Source organism: Dreissena polymorpha, chromosome 4 (genome assembly GCF_020536995.1).
Source record: "Dreissena polymorpha isolate Duluth1 chromosome 4, UMN_Dpol_1.0, whole genome shotgun sequence".
Lineage (NCBI taxonomy): Eukaryota > Metazoa > Mollusca > Bivalvia > Myida > Dreissenidae > Dreissena > Dreissena polymorpha.
The window spans coordinates 105,615,382-105,629,674 of NC_068358.1; the positions used below are offsets into that span (position 1 = coordinate 105,615,382).

General features: G+C 36.0%; 1 protein-coding gene across 1 annotated transcript in view; it reads right to left on the reverse strand.

The window, feature by feature from the left end:
• The window catches only part of LOC127877202 (ATP-dependent DNA helicase DDX11-like), a 177,346-nt gene that overhangs the window by 30,820 nt on the left and 132,233 nt on the right, over window positions 1-14,293 (reverse strand). The window contains 3 exon segments of the mRNA XM_052422871.1: window positions 10,094-10,197; window positions 12,966-13,038; window positions 13,712-13,824. Coding sequence (XP_052278831.1) covers window positions 10,094-10,197; window positions 12,966-13,038; window positions 13,712-13,824 — 290 coding nt within the window.

Sequence of the window (14,293 nt, forward strand, 5' to 3'; positions counted from 1 at the left end):
GCAAATAATGGACAACTCTTTTCGCCTAAACTGGATTTCCCCTAGGAAGAGACTTCCTTTAAACAAAAGAAACTATTAAGGTTGAATGTGTCGTCCTTGATTAGTTTGTGCAAGCTTATCTGGGAAGGCACTTTACGCCAATGCATTAAGCCAGTTTGTCTCTAGATCAAGGCTCCATTGTTCTTAGCTGAGCAACATTTAAAGCTTAATTTTGAAAAGATTCCCTTGCTTTCCATCACAAACAGTCCCATTAATAAACATGCTTTCAACATTAATTAACACCAATATACCATACCTAAGCAAGAACATATCAGTTATGAGTCATACCATTCTTCTTATATTCCCCACCCCAAGTGTCCTACTAAATAAGGGTATATTACATATAATTCCCATAGATCCTATTTTAGAACAGCCACTTTTGAATACATCTATTTTGCCTTTCATTGTCCCCTTACGGTTTCACCGGAGGGGACTTATGGTTTTCCCTCTGTGTGTCCGTTGGTCTGTCTGTCCGTCAGTCTGTCACACTTTTCTGGATCCTGCGATAACTTTAAAAGTTCTTCATATTTTTTCATGAAACTTGAAATATGGATAGATGGCAATATGGACATTATGCACATCATTTCATTTTCTTCCTACGTCAAAAAGTGTGGTTGCTATGGCAACAAATATAATTTAAAACAAGATGTGTTTGTGAAACACAATGTCCCCCTATATCAAGGGTGGCAAAATCAAATGTCCGAGTTGCCCGAGTCGTACATTTGCTTGTCTGGGCAACTGATGGTTTAATTAAGTTGTCCGTGGACAACCAGTCGGGTGGCGGAATACAAAAAAAATAATTGTATTAAAGCCTTAATTAAGTTTTACAAAACCGGATGTTGACAAGCTATAATGTTGTCAGTGCTATTTGCGGAGCAATCAACCTAAAATACGGGCACTCTTCTGCGCAGTGATCTCCCTTATTCTATAAGAGACAGGGAGCATGCCGCATTTTCAACATTCTGCCCGCCTGTAAGACAGTGTACAGACTAGTTTCTTTATTTTTACAATCAAACGGAAATAAAAGTATTGAACTTAGATCAAAACACAGCCTACATGTACCTTGTTATTTCAGACAACTTTAACGGTAAAGATAGAACTCATAAGGTCCACATATTGGACTAGTATAATTTGTTAAGATTACGATCAGAGCTCCAGATAATTTTTTAAGATAAAGAATATTTCACTCATGACTTTTTTGGCTGATTAGTAAAATACAAAATCAAAGACATTTGCAGAAGTATTTAAAATACTCTACCAAAAGTCTTTGATTTTGTATTATTTTTTTATACATGAACATGCAGAAAGCATGTATTAATAATAAAGAACATCTACTCTTGTTTACATAAACATGAATTTTGAAATGGCTGATCGAATAATCCGAATTGGGGCACTTTTGGTCCAACTGATAATTGAACATTGAATAATGTGTAAAACATGTTTTAATAACACTAGCTTTGCAAGATTAAAAGTTTGAGAAAGCCGTTATATTGTTTATAATATACTGCTGTAATGAATGTACCATGGAAATACAACTATAACTAAAACAAGCAAATTACACTCATTTTGATTTATTCCACAGTATTTTACATTAATCAATAAATGCGTTTATTCTTTATATAAACATAAACGGACAAGTGTAGTGCAGCAACAGACAAGTTAAATTTCCTAAATGGTTGTCCGTGGACAAGTATAGTTTTTTTAGATTTCGCCACCCCTGTATATGACGTTTGACCTTGAAGGATGACCTTGACCCTTCACCACTCAAAATGTGCAGCTCCATGAGATACACGTGCATTTCAAATACAAAATTGCTAGCTTCAATATTGCAGAAGTGACATTACATGAGCAATTTTGACCCATATATTTGACCTTGAAGGATGACCTTGACCTTTCACCACTCAAAATGTGCAGCTCGATGAGATACACATGCATGCCAAATATCAAGTTGCTATCTTCAATATTGCAAAAGTATTCATAAAATAAGCGATTGAGGCCACATATATTTGACCTCTGACCTTGAAGGATGACCTTGACCTTTCCCCACTCAAAATGTGCAGCTCCATGAGATACACATGCATACCAAATATCAAGTTGCTATCTTCAATATTGCAAAAGTATTCATAAAATAAGCGATTTGGGCCACATATATTTGACCTCTGACCTTGAAGGATGACCTTGACCTTTCACCACTCAAAATGTGCAGCTCCATGAGATACACATGCATGCCAAATATCAAGTTGCTATCTTTAATATTGCAAAAGTATTCATAAAATGAGCGATTTTGGCCACATATATTTGACCTCTGACCTTGAAGGATGACCTTGACCTTGACCCTTCACCACTGCAAAATGTGCAGCTCCATGAGATACACATGCATGCCAAATATGAAGTTGCTATCTTCAATATAGCAAAAGTTATTGCAAAATGTTAAAGTTGGCGCAAACCAACCAACAGACCAACCAACAGACCAACCAACCAACAGACAGGGCAAAAACAATATGTCCCCCACTACTATAGTGAGGGACATAAAAAATAATCTGACAATGGTGGAGCCGGTAGCGGACATATATTGCTTGGCAAAAGTCTTGTTTATCTTAGAGGGCTCAAGCCTGTTACAACTTAAAAGCTTAATAAGTCCTGTCCTGAAAATTGCAATGGAAAAAGAAAATGCATCCAGCCTTAATGCAGAAACCTGCAGACAACTGGGTTTTGACAGTGAAGTTTTGATGAAAATCACATTAAACAATCCCCCAAAGCTTATTTTTCAAATCCAATTAAATGCTTCAAAATTATTTAAATACACGTCGACTATAGCAAATATTCAGTAAACAAAACTTGCTTTAATACCAGACAAGGAGAAGAATTCTAAAAATATGCAATACTTTTAAATGAACAAAAGAGGGATACAAAACAATGAAGTGGAATGTAGCCAACCAAGCTATATTTGCTCCTATTCTTGAGTCTAGGGGTATGGTGGAATGTATCCTACCAGGGGACCGTTTCAATAAGCACTCGTAAGTATGTTACGACTCGTAAACCAGTTGCGATTATCGCAACTTGCCATTTTGCGTTTCAATAAACTTTTGCAACTTACGATATCGTAGAATTCTCTCGTAAGTCTACGAGACGTAAGAAGCAGTCGTAGTTACGTCGAAAACAAAATGGACGCCGCGTTTGTTGTGCATATAGACGCCGAATAAGAAGCTTTTGGCTCCGTCTTTTTATCGACGACAATACAGAGGAAGTAAACATGTTGTTTTTTATCCCTTGATTACTTTCTGCAAAATATTTAACGTTGGGATCAATATGTCAGTTACTGCCCTTTGTTTATATTCGATAAGGATGAATAAATCAAAATAAATTGCAATTTATCATACGTAAAAACCCAATGTGTTTATTATGTGTGTGATTCAATTATATTGTTCAACAGCAGTTGAAGTATATGCGCTTCCCGCCGCTCAAATTATTGTGCAATGATTAATTTTGCTGTAAGCTTTTATCTCCATTGCAATTTGCATGTGATTTCGGAAGTTTTTTTGTTAGGATAAGTACTCAATGGAGCCTTGTTTTTTATTGGTAAATGTTTGTTATCAACGCTATACAACTCTTAACAATCTATTCCTTTTCTTTGTATAATGTTTATTTAATATTCTGTCAGAACGATACATGCATTGCTAAATTATGTTGGATTGTAAAATGTGCCCAGTTAGGCAACTGTTAGCCTACATGTGTATCAAACATTCAACCACAAAACACCAAAGTGATGATCATCATGAAATAACAAATCAATTACTGAGTTATCAAAATATCTTGTTGTTTTTGAACACACATACACAACAGTAACATATTATAGTATTTTCATTACATTAGAAGACTAGTATTATTCACTTTTTCATATTGTACTACACCAACAGGTACTCATCACTGACATCAGTTAAAGAATTTTGGCCAAAGGAAACATCTATTCCAAGCTGGCAGATCTTAATGGAATCAGCAGATCATCTTTCGTTAATTGACATGCCTTCACGAGTTCAATCAGCAAACATATGATCGGTAAATGTCTTTATTTCTATAATCAATTACTCAATCATGATTTTAAACTGTTGTAGAAAAAATGTTATTTATTTAAATACATCATGTCTTACATATAGGATCTGGCACGAGTTGTCATATCATACCATATTTCATTAAACGAGTTAAGGAATTTTGTATGTAAACGAGCCTTTGGCGAGCTTACTAATGAATTTCCTGGACGAGTTTAATAAAATATGGTACATGTATGATATGACAACGAGTGTGAGATCTTTTTTATCACATGCTTTTAAATGAGCAAATTAAATAAATATTAATGCAAACATAATGATAAATCCCAAATGATGTTTACATTTCGTGGCATCATTTGACGTTGCAACGTCATTTCGGTGAAATAACAAAATGCGATTGGTCAATAAACGAAAACTAAGCCAATGAAAACGCTTAAAAAGTATATTACACATGTGTAACAGGGTATAGCATGTGATAAAATATAGATTTTGGGTCAAATAATTAAAGTTAAAATTATTTTTCATTTTACAGGGATGGTACAATCATAATTTATTTACTTTTCACCTTTTTTTATTCCTAATTTTTTTTTTATTTGATACATAAACTATATGTGAATAAAAAATCAATAGATGTTGAAAACTTGAGCACAGTAAATAAATGAAAATTTAAACACAGTTAATCAAATCATGTATATAAATGCTTTATCATGTACTGTTAATTTTAAACACATGATACATTCCATAGGTTTCCAGTCCGTGTGCAACAACAAACTTGCATGAAGGTTGGATTCTGCCACAAGGCCCGGGAGCAGTGGATCGGACTCTCATACCCATAATACTGAATACGTTATATTACACACATGCAGTTGAACACGGCAGGAACTCTTGAAGAAAAAAATGTGTATTTTTTTTATCAGAACTTAAATGTAAAATATATATTTAATTTTAGCTCGACTATACCTTGAATGATAAGCTGTGTATAAAATTATGGTAAACATGCAACATCCTTATATCACTGTTTCTATTACATATTTTCATTAAAAGAACTTATGTATTCAGGGTCATTATGTCATTGTGAGGTCACTGACCAAGTTGCTTATCCCTGACCTGCATTTAGCTTAATAATGCCCATTTTGTACTTAAAATGTTCCACTTAAATTGTGTGTACAGCTACTCCATATCCCTATATTTTCCACTGATAATTCTTCACATATGTTGTCAGATTTTTTTGAAATCATATAAATAATATTTCTTTGGGTCATTGTTATAACCACTACAAATATTTACTGTTGTTGCGAATAAAGTTGTTAAAACTGTTTAAACTCGATGTTGTGTTAGTGAATCTTTAAGAGAAGAAGCTTCTTGAATAATGTCACTTTAGCTTCTTACTTCACAATCTTTTTGTTCAACATGTAATTAAATACACTTTAAATTATAAAGAGGATTGCAATACAGAGAACGCAGAAGAAGCGCTTACATTTGTACTTAAAAAGAATGATGTTTGAAGTTGTCAGCATTTTCATGGTGAACATTTTGATTGTATGGCCCCAATGGAAAAAATACTTTGTTACTAATTTGAATTTTAGCAAACACCTAATAATGCTTTTAAGAATGAGTTATTTTTGTTTCTAAAGTAAAAATATGTCCTAACCTAGAAAAGATACACTTTAAACATTTTATAAATTAAAAAGATGTACTTAAAACTCCACTGTCTAAGAAAAATGGGATTATTTATAAAAAAAAGAAAAATACACTTCCGAATTTAAAGAACATGAAAAAAGGCTTCATCTGTTTCTAATTAATTAATGCAATAAAGTGTACTCTTTAGAAAATGCAGACGATTCGCTTAAACAAGTGCAGATAAAATGCCATTTTTTAGGTGCATTTTGGTAAAAAGCACATTTCATTTTCAGAAGGGTTACTGCTGATGCAGATATTAGAAACAATGATATGACACAATTTGAGATTCCAGTATTTCTTCATTATTCTAGGAACACACTGTTATGTGAAGTTGGAATAAGACATCAATTTGGGAATAAACAGTGTTTTTTCAACACTGCAGTACATGCAGTTTAACCTGTTATTAATTTGTACAAAATATAAGTAAAATAGACACTATTGCATATATAATTGTATCATTTTAATTGATTTCACTGGGTGTTTAATTTGATTTTTTCTTAAATCCTAAAAAAATGAAACCCTGTGGATGTGTGCCTGCACACAGTTTAAAAATACAATGAAAATAATAAAAATACCATCACTGTTAAACATTAGAAAAGTACAAATAATACAAAAGTATACACAGTATTTAACAAAAATACATTCAGAGCATGAAATGAATTTGTATATGCAAGTATCTATTTTACTTATAATTTTGTCAAATAAATAAACACAATAGGAAAAAAAGCACATTATAATTGTTGAAAATATGTTTATTATAACTTCACATAGTGTCACTGTGTATAATTTAACATTACAGTTTTATATTGAACTGGATGGGTAGCTATATTTTGAAATAATGGCAATACAAAATGCATTTTGTCAACCATAAGTAAACCATTTTAGGACTACTGCTCATAAATAGGCGTTGGTACATGTATGTATATGAAAATGTAATTAATGAGAATTTAATACACTTGTGTGTACTTTTTCAGTTTTGTTTATTCCAAAAAGTTAATGAAATTATTTGAAAATATACTTAAAACACAATTAAAATGCACTTATGGTTACCTACTTATTTTCTGATGAAGTGCATTTTTCACAAGGGGAAATAATTTTTTTAATACACAAAAATGAATGTATGCAGGAAACATGCAGGAAAAACAAGAAATGTGTTTGTCGGAAACACTATGTCCCCTTCTTCGCCACTTTGATTTTGTATGCTCCCCCAAAAAATTTTGGGGGAGCATAAAGTCACCGCTTCGTCTGTCCGTCCGTCCGTGTACAATTTTTGTCCGGGCTATTTCTCAGCAACTAATGACCGGAATTCAATGAAACTTTATGGGAAGGTTCACTACCAAGAGGAGATGTGCATATTATCAGAGGGTTCTGGTCGGATGATTTTTCACAGAGTTATGGCCCTTTGAAAGTTTACATTAACTGTACATATAGTGCAATTCTTGTCTGGGCTATTTCTCAGCAACTAAAGACCGGAATTCAATGAAACTTTATGGGAAGCTTCACTACCAAAAGGAGATGGGCATATTATCAGCGGGTTCTGGTTGGATGATTTTTCACAGAGTTATGGCCCTTTGAAATTTTATATATAAATATTTTTGTCCCCCCAACTACTGTGCCCTCAAGACGTTTCCTTTTATCTGAATATATAGTGCAATATTGTGAACAAAAAAACCTTTGGGGAGCCATCAACCGTCTCCGACGGTTTCTTGTTTTTACCTTTGACCTTGAAGGATGACCTTGACCTTTCACCACTCAAAATGTGCAGCTCCATGAGATACACATGCATGCCGAATATGAAGTTGCTAGCTTCAATATTGCAAAAGTTATGGCAAAATGTTAAAGTTGGAGCAAACCAACCAACAGACTGACAAACCAACAGATAGACAGGGCAAAAACAATATGCCCCCACTATAGTGGTGGGGGACATAAAAATTATGTTAAAAGTATATTATTTTTCTGCATGTCAAGTTTATTTACATGATCATTAAACACAGACAAATATGGTGCAAATACCCTACATTTCATTTGTCAAGACCTTTTTGTGTTGGAGTTTAAAAGGCAACATAGTGACTGTAATTTAGGAACAGTTACTGAGGCTTGATTGGTCATTTACGGCTCGGGTACTACTTACATGTACCGATGGTATTCTTAAGTATACTTACATGTACCCCGGGTACGGTAAATATACTAAAACATACCCGGGAATTTTAACCCTAAATCGGTTGTTGTCTGCTATTTTTTTTAATTAATTATGTTCACATTCATGTCAAATTTTCTGTACAATGGCCTCTATATTATCAAAACTCTTACTCAAAAAGCATGTTGATACAGTTTGTTTTTAAAGATTAGTTTGCTGAAGATAAGCAATATTGTTTTAGGGTAATCGGTGACCCGGGGTACATTTAAGTATACTTAATGAGTACCCAAGGTACATGTAAGAAGTACCCAAGCCGACAATGACCAATCAAGCGTTACTGAGAGAGTTGGATGTGCATTGAGATAAACCATGTTTTATGAAGCAAACAAATGAGAAACACATATTGTAACTGTTTTAATATGTAACTACATGTATTACAGAATCATCAATGATTATATGCACTTTTGAATAAATTAAAGCTTGTCAGATTTTTTTTAAGGTCACGGTGACCTTAGACTTTGTTACCCAAAAATGGGTGTGGCATGTAGAACTCATCAAGGTGCATCTACATATGAAGTTAAAAAGTTGCAGGTGGAAGCACTTTGATTTTAGAGCAAAATGTCAAAGTTTTAGCACGATGCGTAAGGCAGACGGCGGGCGAGGAGCTGGCTATGACAATACCTCGGGTAAAAAGGTTTCCCTGGAATATTACATAATTTAATATATTGTCTGTCTAGCTACTTTTATCAGAAGGTCCCACTTTGATCCCCACTGGCAATGAGGGAATTAGGGAGGGTCCTCACGATCATCTCTGATGACACAAAGTATTGGTTCTACTCGGGAAATAGACTCCAGTGTCTTGATAAGCATCATACTTTTTCAAGAATCAAGCTTTAATACAAAGAGTTAAATAGATATTTATATGTGATAGTGTATGATATTAATGTGAAAATACTGAGCAAAAGCCGGGGATTGAACCCACGACCTCCAGAGTGGTAGTCAGACACTTTAACCGCGTCGCTAAAGAGCTAGCCCAACAGCCTTAGTGACCTTATTTCACTACACTCCTCCCCCTTTTAATGTTTCAAGGCCCAGACACGCTCGCTACAGCATGTCTTGCATCCACATGGTCCTCCCAGAAACCATTAAACAGCTCAGACCCATTCCCGCATTCACAGTTCGTTTTTTGCCTTGTCGCCATTAATGTGAAAATACTGAGCTTAAGCCGGGCATTGAACCCACGACCTCCAGAGTGGTAGTCAGACAGTTTAACCGCGTCGCTAAAGAGCTAGCCCAAAAGCAAGGCTGTTGGAAGTGACCTTATTTCACTACAATATGTTAGTAAAATAAACACTGCACAATTATTTATTTTACCTGTATACAAGTACCATTCCAATCTTGGCAGATAGTGAACTATTTTAAAAGCACCATAACTATGAAACACTTATATAAGGCATATCGCAGTGTTCCAGAGAAATGATGCTGTTGATAATTCAGCATGATGATTAGACATTTCTAAATTCCATTTCCACTAACGACGTTAGTAACAATTCCAGTGAGTTCATGGGCTTTGCACACAGTGAAAAACAACACTATTCCATTGTAACACGGTACGAAAGACTGATTTATGCAATAAATGGTCTATTGATCCCGTGTGAGCCATCTCGCTCTCTGTTCAATATTTGTTATATGTGCTTTTTCTCAAATTTCCGCAACACATTACGAAAACAACACGGTGTAAACAACCTACCGGATGTTGACAGTTTGAATATAACCCCAAAGAAAACCGAATGTACAATAAAGAAATCGTAGATTGCGAGAGCGATTTACGAGGATATTTACGAGGGGGTTATTGAAACGGTTTACGATAATCGTAAATCCAATCGCAACTACTCGAGTTACGATAACGTAATATTTACGATACGATATCTTATTGAAACGATCCCCTGGTGTCTACTCATGTTTTGGAAGGTGATGTCAAAGGGTATAGAGGAATCTAACCAACCAGACTGTGTTTGCTCCTTTTTTTGAAGGTGAAGTCTAGCGTTATAGTGGAATGTAACCTACCAGACTGTATTGCCTCCTATTCTGAAAGGTGAAGTCCAGGGGTAAAGTGGAATGTAACCTACTAGACTGTGTTGACTCCTTTTCCGGAAGATTAAGTCTAGGGTTATAGTGTAATGTAACCTACCAGACTGTTTTGACTCCTATTCTGGAAGGTGAAGTCCAGGGGTATACCCGTGGGGCCTGTAGTGAGGGCAATAGGCAGCAGCTGTTCACCAGGAATCACATGTCCTGAAATCACATTCTTCATTTTGACCACGTTTCATCAAGATTGGATGAAAAACAAGAGATTGCCAAGCAATATGGTCCCCTACCGGTGAAACTCCACCATTGTCAGTAAAATTTTTTGTTGTTGTTGTTGTCATAGCAACCCAAATTTTTGACGTAGGAACAAAATGAAATGGCATGCATAATCTCCATATTGCCATCTATCCATGTTTCAAGTTTCATGAAAAAATATGAAGAACTTTTTAAGTTATCGCAGGATCCAGAAAAGTGTGACGGGTTGACAGACAGACTGACAGACAGACAGACGGAGTGCAAACCATAAGTCCCTTCCGGTTTCACCGGTAGGGGACAATAAGGCCTCCAGAGTGGTAACAAGCTAAACATTGACAACTGAACATTTACACCACTGTAGATAAAGTGACCACAATAGCTGAACATGAGCAATATCAGAACTAAACAAGACTTTTTCACAAAGAAAAATAAAATCTCCTGCACTACTTTGTCAACCATTTTCAATGGAAAATAACGCAGGTGTATGACAAAAGTGTCTTGCAAATCTAGACATCATGGTGAAGACATATTTAAAGTTAGTGATTGAAAATTGTGGAAGAAGTCCACTCAACAACATATGACTTATTATGTTGCCTAGTTCAAGAAAAATGCTGAACATTAATATTAAACAAGAGGGCCATCAGGCCCTAAGGCCCTCACCTGAAAGCCAAAGGAACTAGACTATTCTGAAAAAAAGCAAGCTGATTCATGAAGATTATTTTGGACCAAAAAAGTGACTTTTAACATGTTTTTTTATATTTGACCTGGTGACCTAGTTTTTGAGCTCATATGACCCAGCTTCAATCTCTGGCAAAATTTCATTGGGACAAATGTTCTGACCAAGTTTCATGAAGATTGGCCAATAAATGTGGCTAATATAGTGTCAACAAGTTTTCACTAAAGCCATATAAGGACAACGCCCCCCCCACCCCCTGGTGGCCATGTTTTTTTAACAAACCATAACCATTTTCAAACTCACTCAAGCTATTGTTAGAACAAATGTTCAGATCAAGTTTCATAAAGATTGGATAATAAATGTGACTTCTAGAGTGTTAACAAGGTTTTGTAGTAAATAGCCATTTAAGGAAAAATGCCACGCCCCCTTGCAACCATGTTTTTTGACTGATCTCAACCATTTTTGAACTTAGCCCAGATATTATTAGTTCAAATATTTTGACCAAGTTTCATGAGCATTGGACCACAAATGTGACTTCTAGAGTGTTAACAAGGTTTTACCATACAGTAAAGCCATATAAGGAAAACTGCCCCGCCCCATGGCGGCCATGTTTTTCATTTAACTGGAACCATTTTCGAACTCGTCCAAGATATTATTGGGACACATGTTTTGACCAAGTTTCATGAAGATTGGACTAAAAATGTGACTTCTAGAGTGTAAACAAGGTTTTACAATAGCCATATAAGGAAAACTGCCACGCCGCCTGGCGGCCATGTTTTTCAACCAACCGGAACCATTTTCGAACTCGTCCAAGATATTATTGGCACACATGTTCTGACAAAGTTTCATGAAGATTGGACTAAAAATGTGACTTCTAGTGTTAACAAGGTTTTACTCTAGCCATATAAGGAAAACTGCCACGCCCCCTGGCGGTCATGTTTTTCAACCAACCGGAACCATTTTCGAACTTGTCCAAGATATTATTGGCACACATGTTCTGACAAAGTTTCATGAAGATTGGACTAAAAATAAGACTTCTAGAGTGTTAACAAGGTTTTACTATAACCATATAAGCAAAACTGCCACACCCCCTGGCGGCCATGTTTTTCAACCAACCAGAACCGTTTTCGAACTCATCCAAGATATTATTGGGACACATATTCTGACAAAGTTTCATGAAGATCAGACAATAAATGTGACTTCTAGAGTGTTAACAAGATTTTACTATAGCAAACTGCCACGCCCCCTGGCAGCCATGTTTTTCAATCAACCGGAACCATTTTCAAACTCGTCCCAAGATATTATTGGGACACATGTTCTGAGTAAGTTTCATGAAGATTGGACAATAAATGTGGCCTCTAGAGTGTTAACAAGGTAAATGTTGACGACGCACGACGGACAAAAGGCGATCACAATAGCTCACCATGAGCAAGTTGTGCTCAGGTGAGCTAAAAAACATAGTTATGGTCTGGACAAACTTTAGGTTTAAAACACACTAAGTGACCCCTTGACCTAGTTTTTGAACCGGCATGACCCATATTCAAACTTGACCTATATATCATCTAGATACAACTTTAGACCATGTTTGGTGAAGATCGGATGAAATTTCGGGACAGACCGACAGACGGACAGACCAAACGACCGACGGACGGACGGACCGACTGCTCCTATATAGTCCCCATTACCAATGGTAATGAGGGTATAAAAATCATGCATAATATATGGTTTACTGACACATTTCATCAACATCCCATAATACAAACAACAGCCACATAATGTTTATTTAGTATTTTTAATAACCAGTTAACATATATTAAGTTCAATACTATGCAAAATACTCTAAATTAATTTTGGAGTCTCCATCTGGGAGAAGTCTATTTTCAGCAAAAATCTGGTTTAAGCTGGAAGTGTTATCCTGGATTCACCTGTGTGGACTGCACAGGCTATTATGGGACAATACTATGCAACTGCATTAAGCCCTATTTTCCAAGAGGGGCTCATTTCTTTAGCTAAATAATGCTCAAACATGGTGATGTTTACTTACCACAGGAGTACTCCAGTATGCGGCCCGCCTCCACACCGGCAGCCTGGAACAGTTGGGTCCTGAACTCACTCACCTTGAATATACAGCACATCAAAGTTGTAAAGGAAATACTGAGATAATCTCATCGTCAGCACAGTCAAAACGTTATGAGCCTCACACTGGGAAAACAGGTTCAATACATGTGCAAAAAGTGTCTTCCCAGATTAGCCTGTGCAGTAAGCATAGGCTCATAGAGAGGTCACTTTCTTTTTTTGAAGTATTTTTTGTTGAAAGGAAGTCTAATTTTAGCTAAAATCTAGTTCAGGCAGAAAGTGTCATAACTGCTAAACCTGTGTGGACTGCACAGGCTCATCTCGGACGACACTTTAAGCACATGCCTTAAACCTTGTTTTCCCAGGCTCCTATGTTTTTGTAACTGAAAATAACAACAAACAGGTCTAACACTTAAAAACAATAATAAAGACCATAGCTAGAGACAAAAACAGGTTCAAAACTTCATATTAAATACTGATGAACAGAACATAAATTATTGTTTCTTTCTACGGTCTTTTTTATAACAATATGATTTTTTACCACTGTATTGAAACAAAAATGAATTACTAGTTTCAATTTTTGGAAAACATGCAATTCTGTTTTATTGTTTCACATTGTCGAAAATGTTTGAGTCTACAGACAGACATCAATGAAGAATCCTGTATACCCAACTCTTAAACGATGTATACAAACGATACACAAATGCTTCTCACTGGTTGCATGGTTCCCCCGGCGACCACGACAGCCCGTGCCTCCCTCACAATATCTGAGAAGTGGATGGCAGGATTGAGTAGAATGAACTTGATGCTAGACTGGCTCAGGAGCTCTGAAGTCATGTACAGGGGGTCAAGAGAAAACTGGGCTTAATGCATGCGCCTTAAGTGTTGTCCCATATTAGCCTGTACAGACCGCACATGATGATTAGGGACACGCTGCTTTAATGGAATTTTTAATTTAAAATCCGTCTCTTGTCTACGAACATACAGTCCAGGCAGAAACAATTGTCCCAGAGTAGCCTATGCAGACTGCTCAGACACATCTGGGGCGATACCTAATGCCTATGCATTATATGCCCAACGCAATTTCAACACAATATTTCACATACACATGTAGTAATCATACCATTTGACCTTTTTTTACATCAAACTGAAAAGAGACATTAAGAAACATCATCATTTTTTACTAACACAGCCATATCAGGGCCCTCTCTTGCCGCAAGGGGAAGCCACCCACAGCCCTCATGAGGGAGAATTTTGCGTCGTTTTGGGCGAAAAGGGGAATTTTAGAAGAACTTT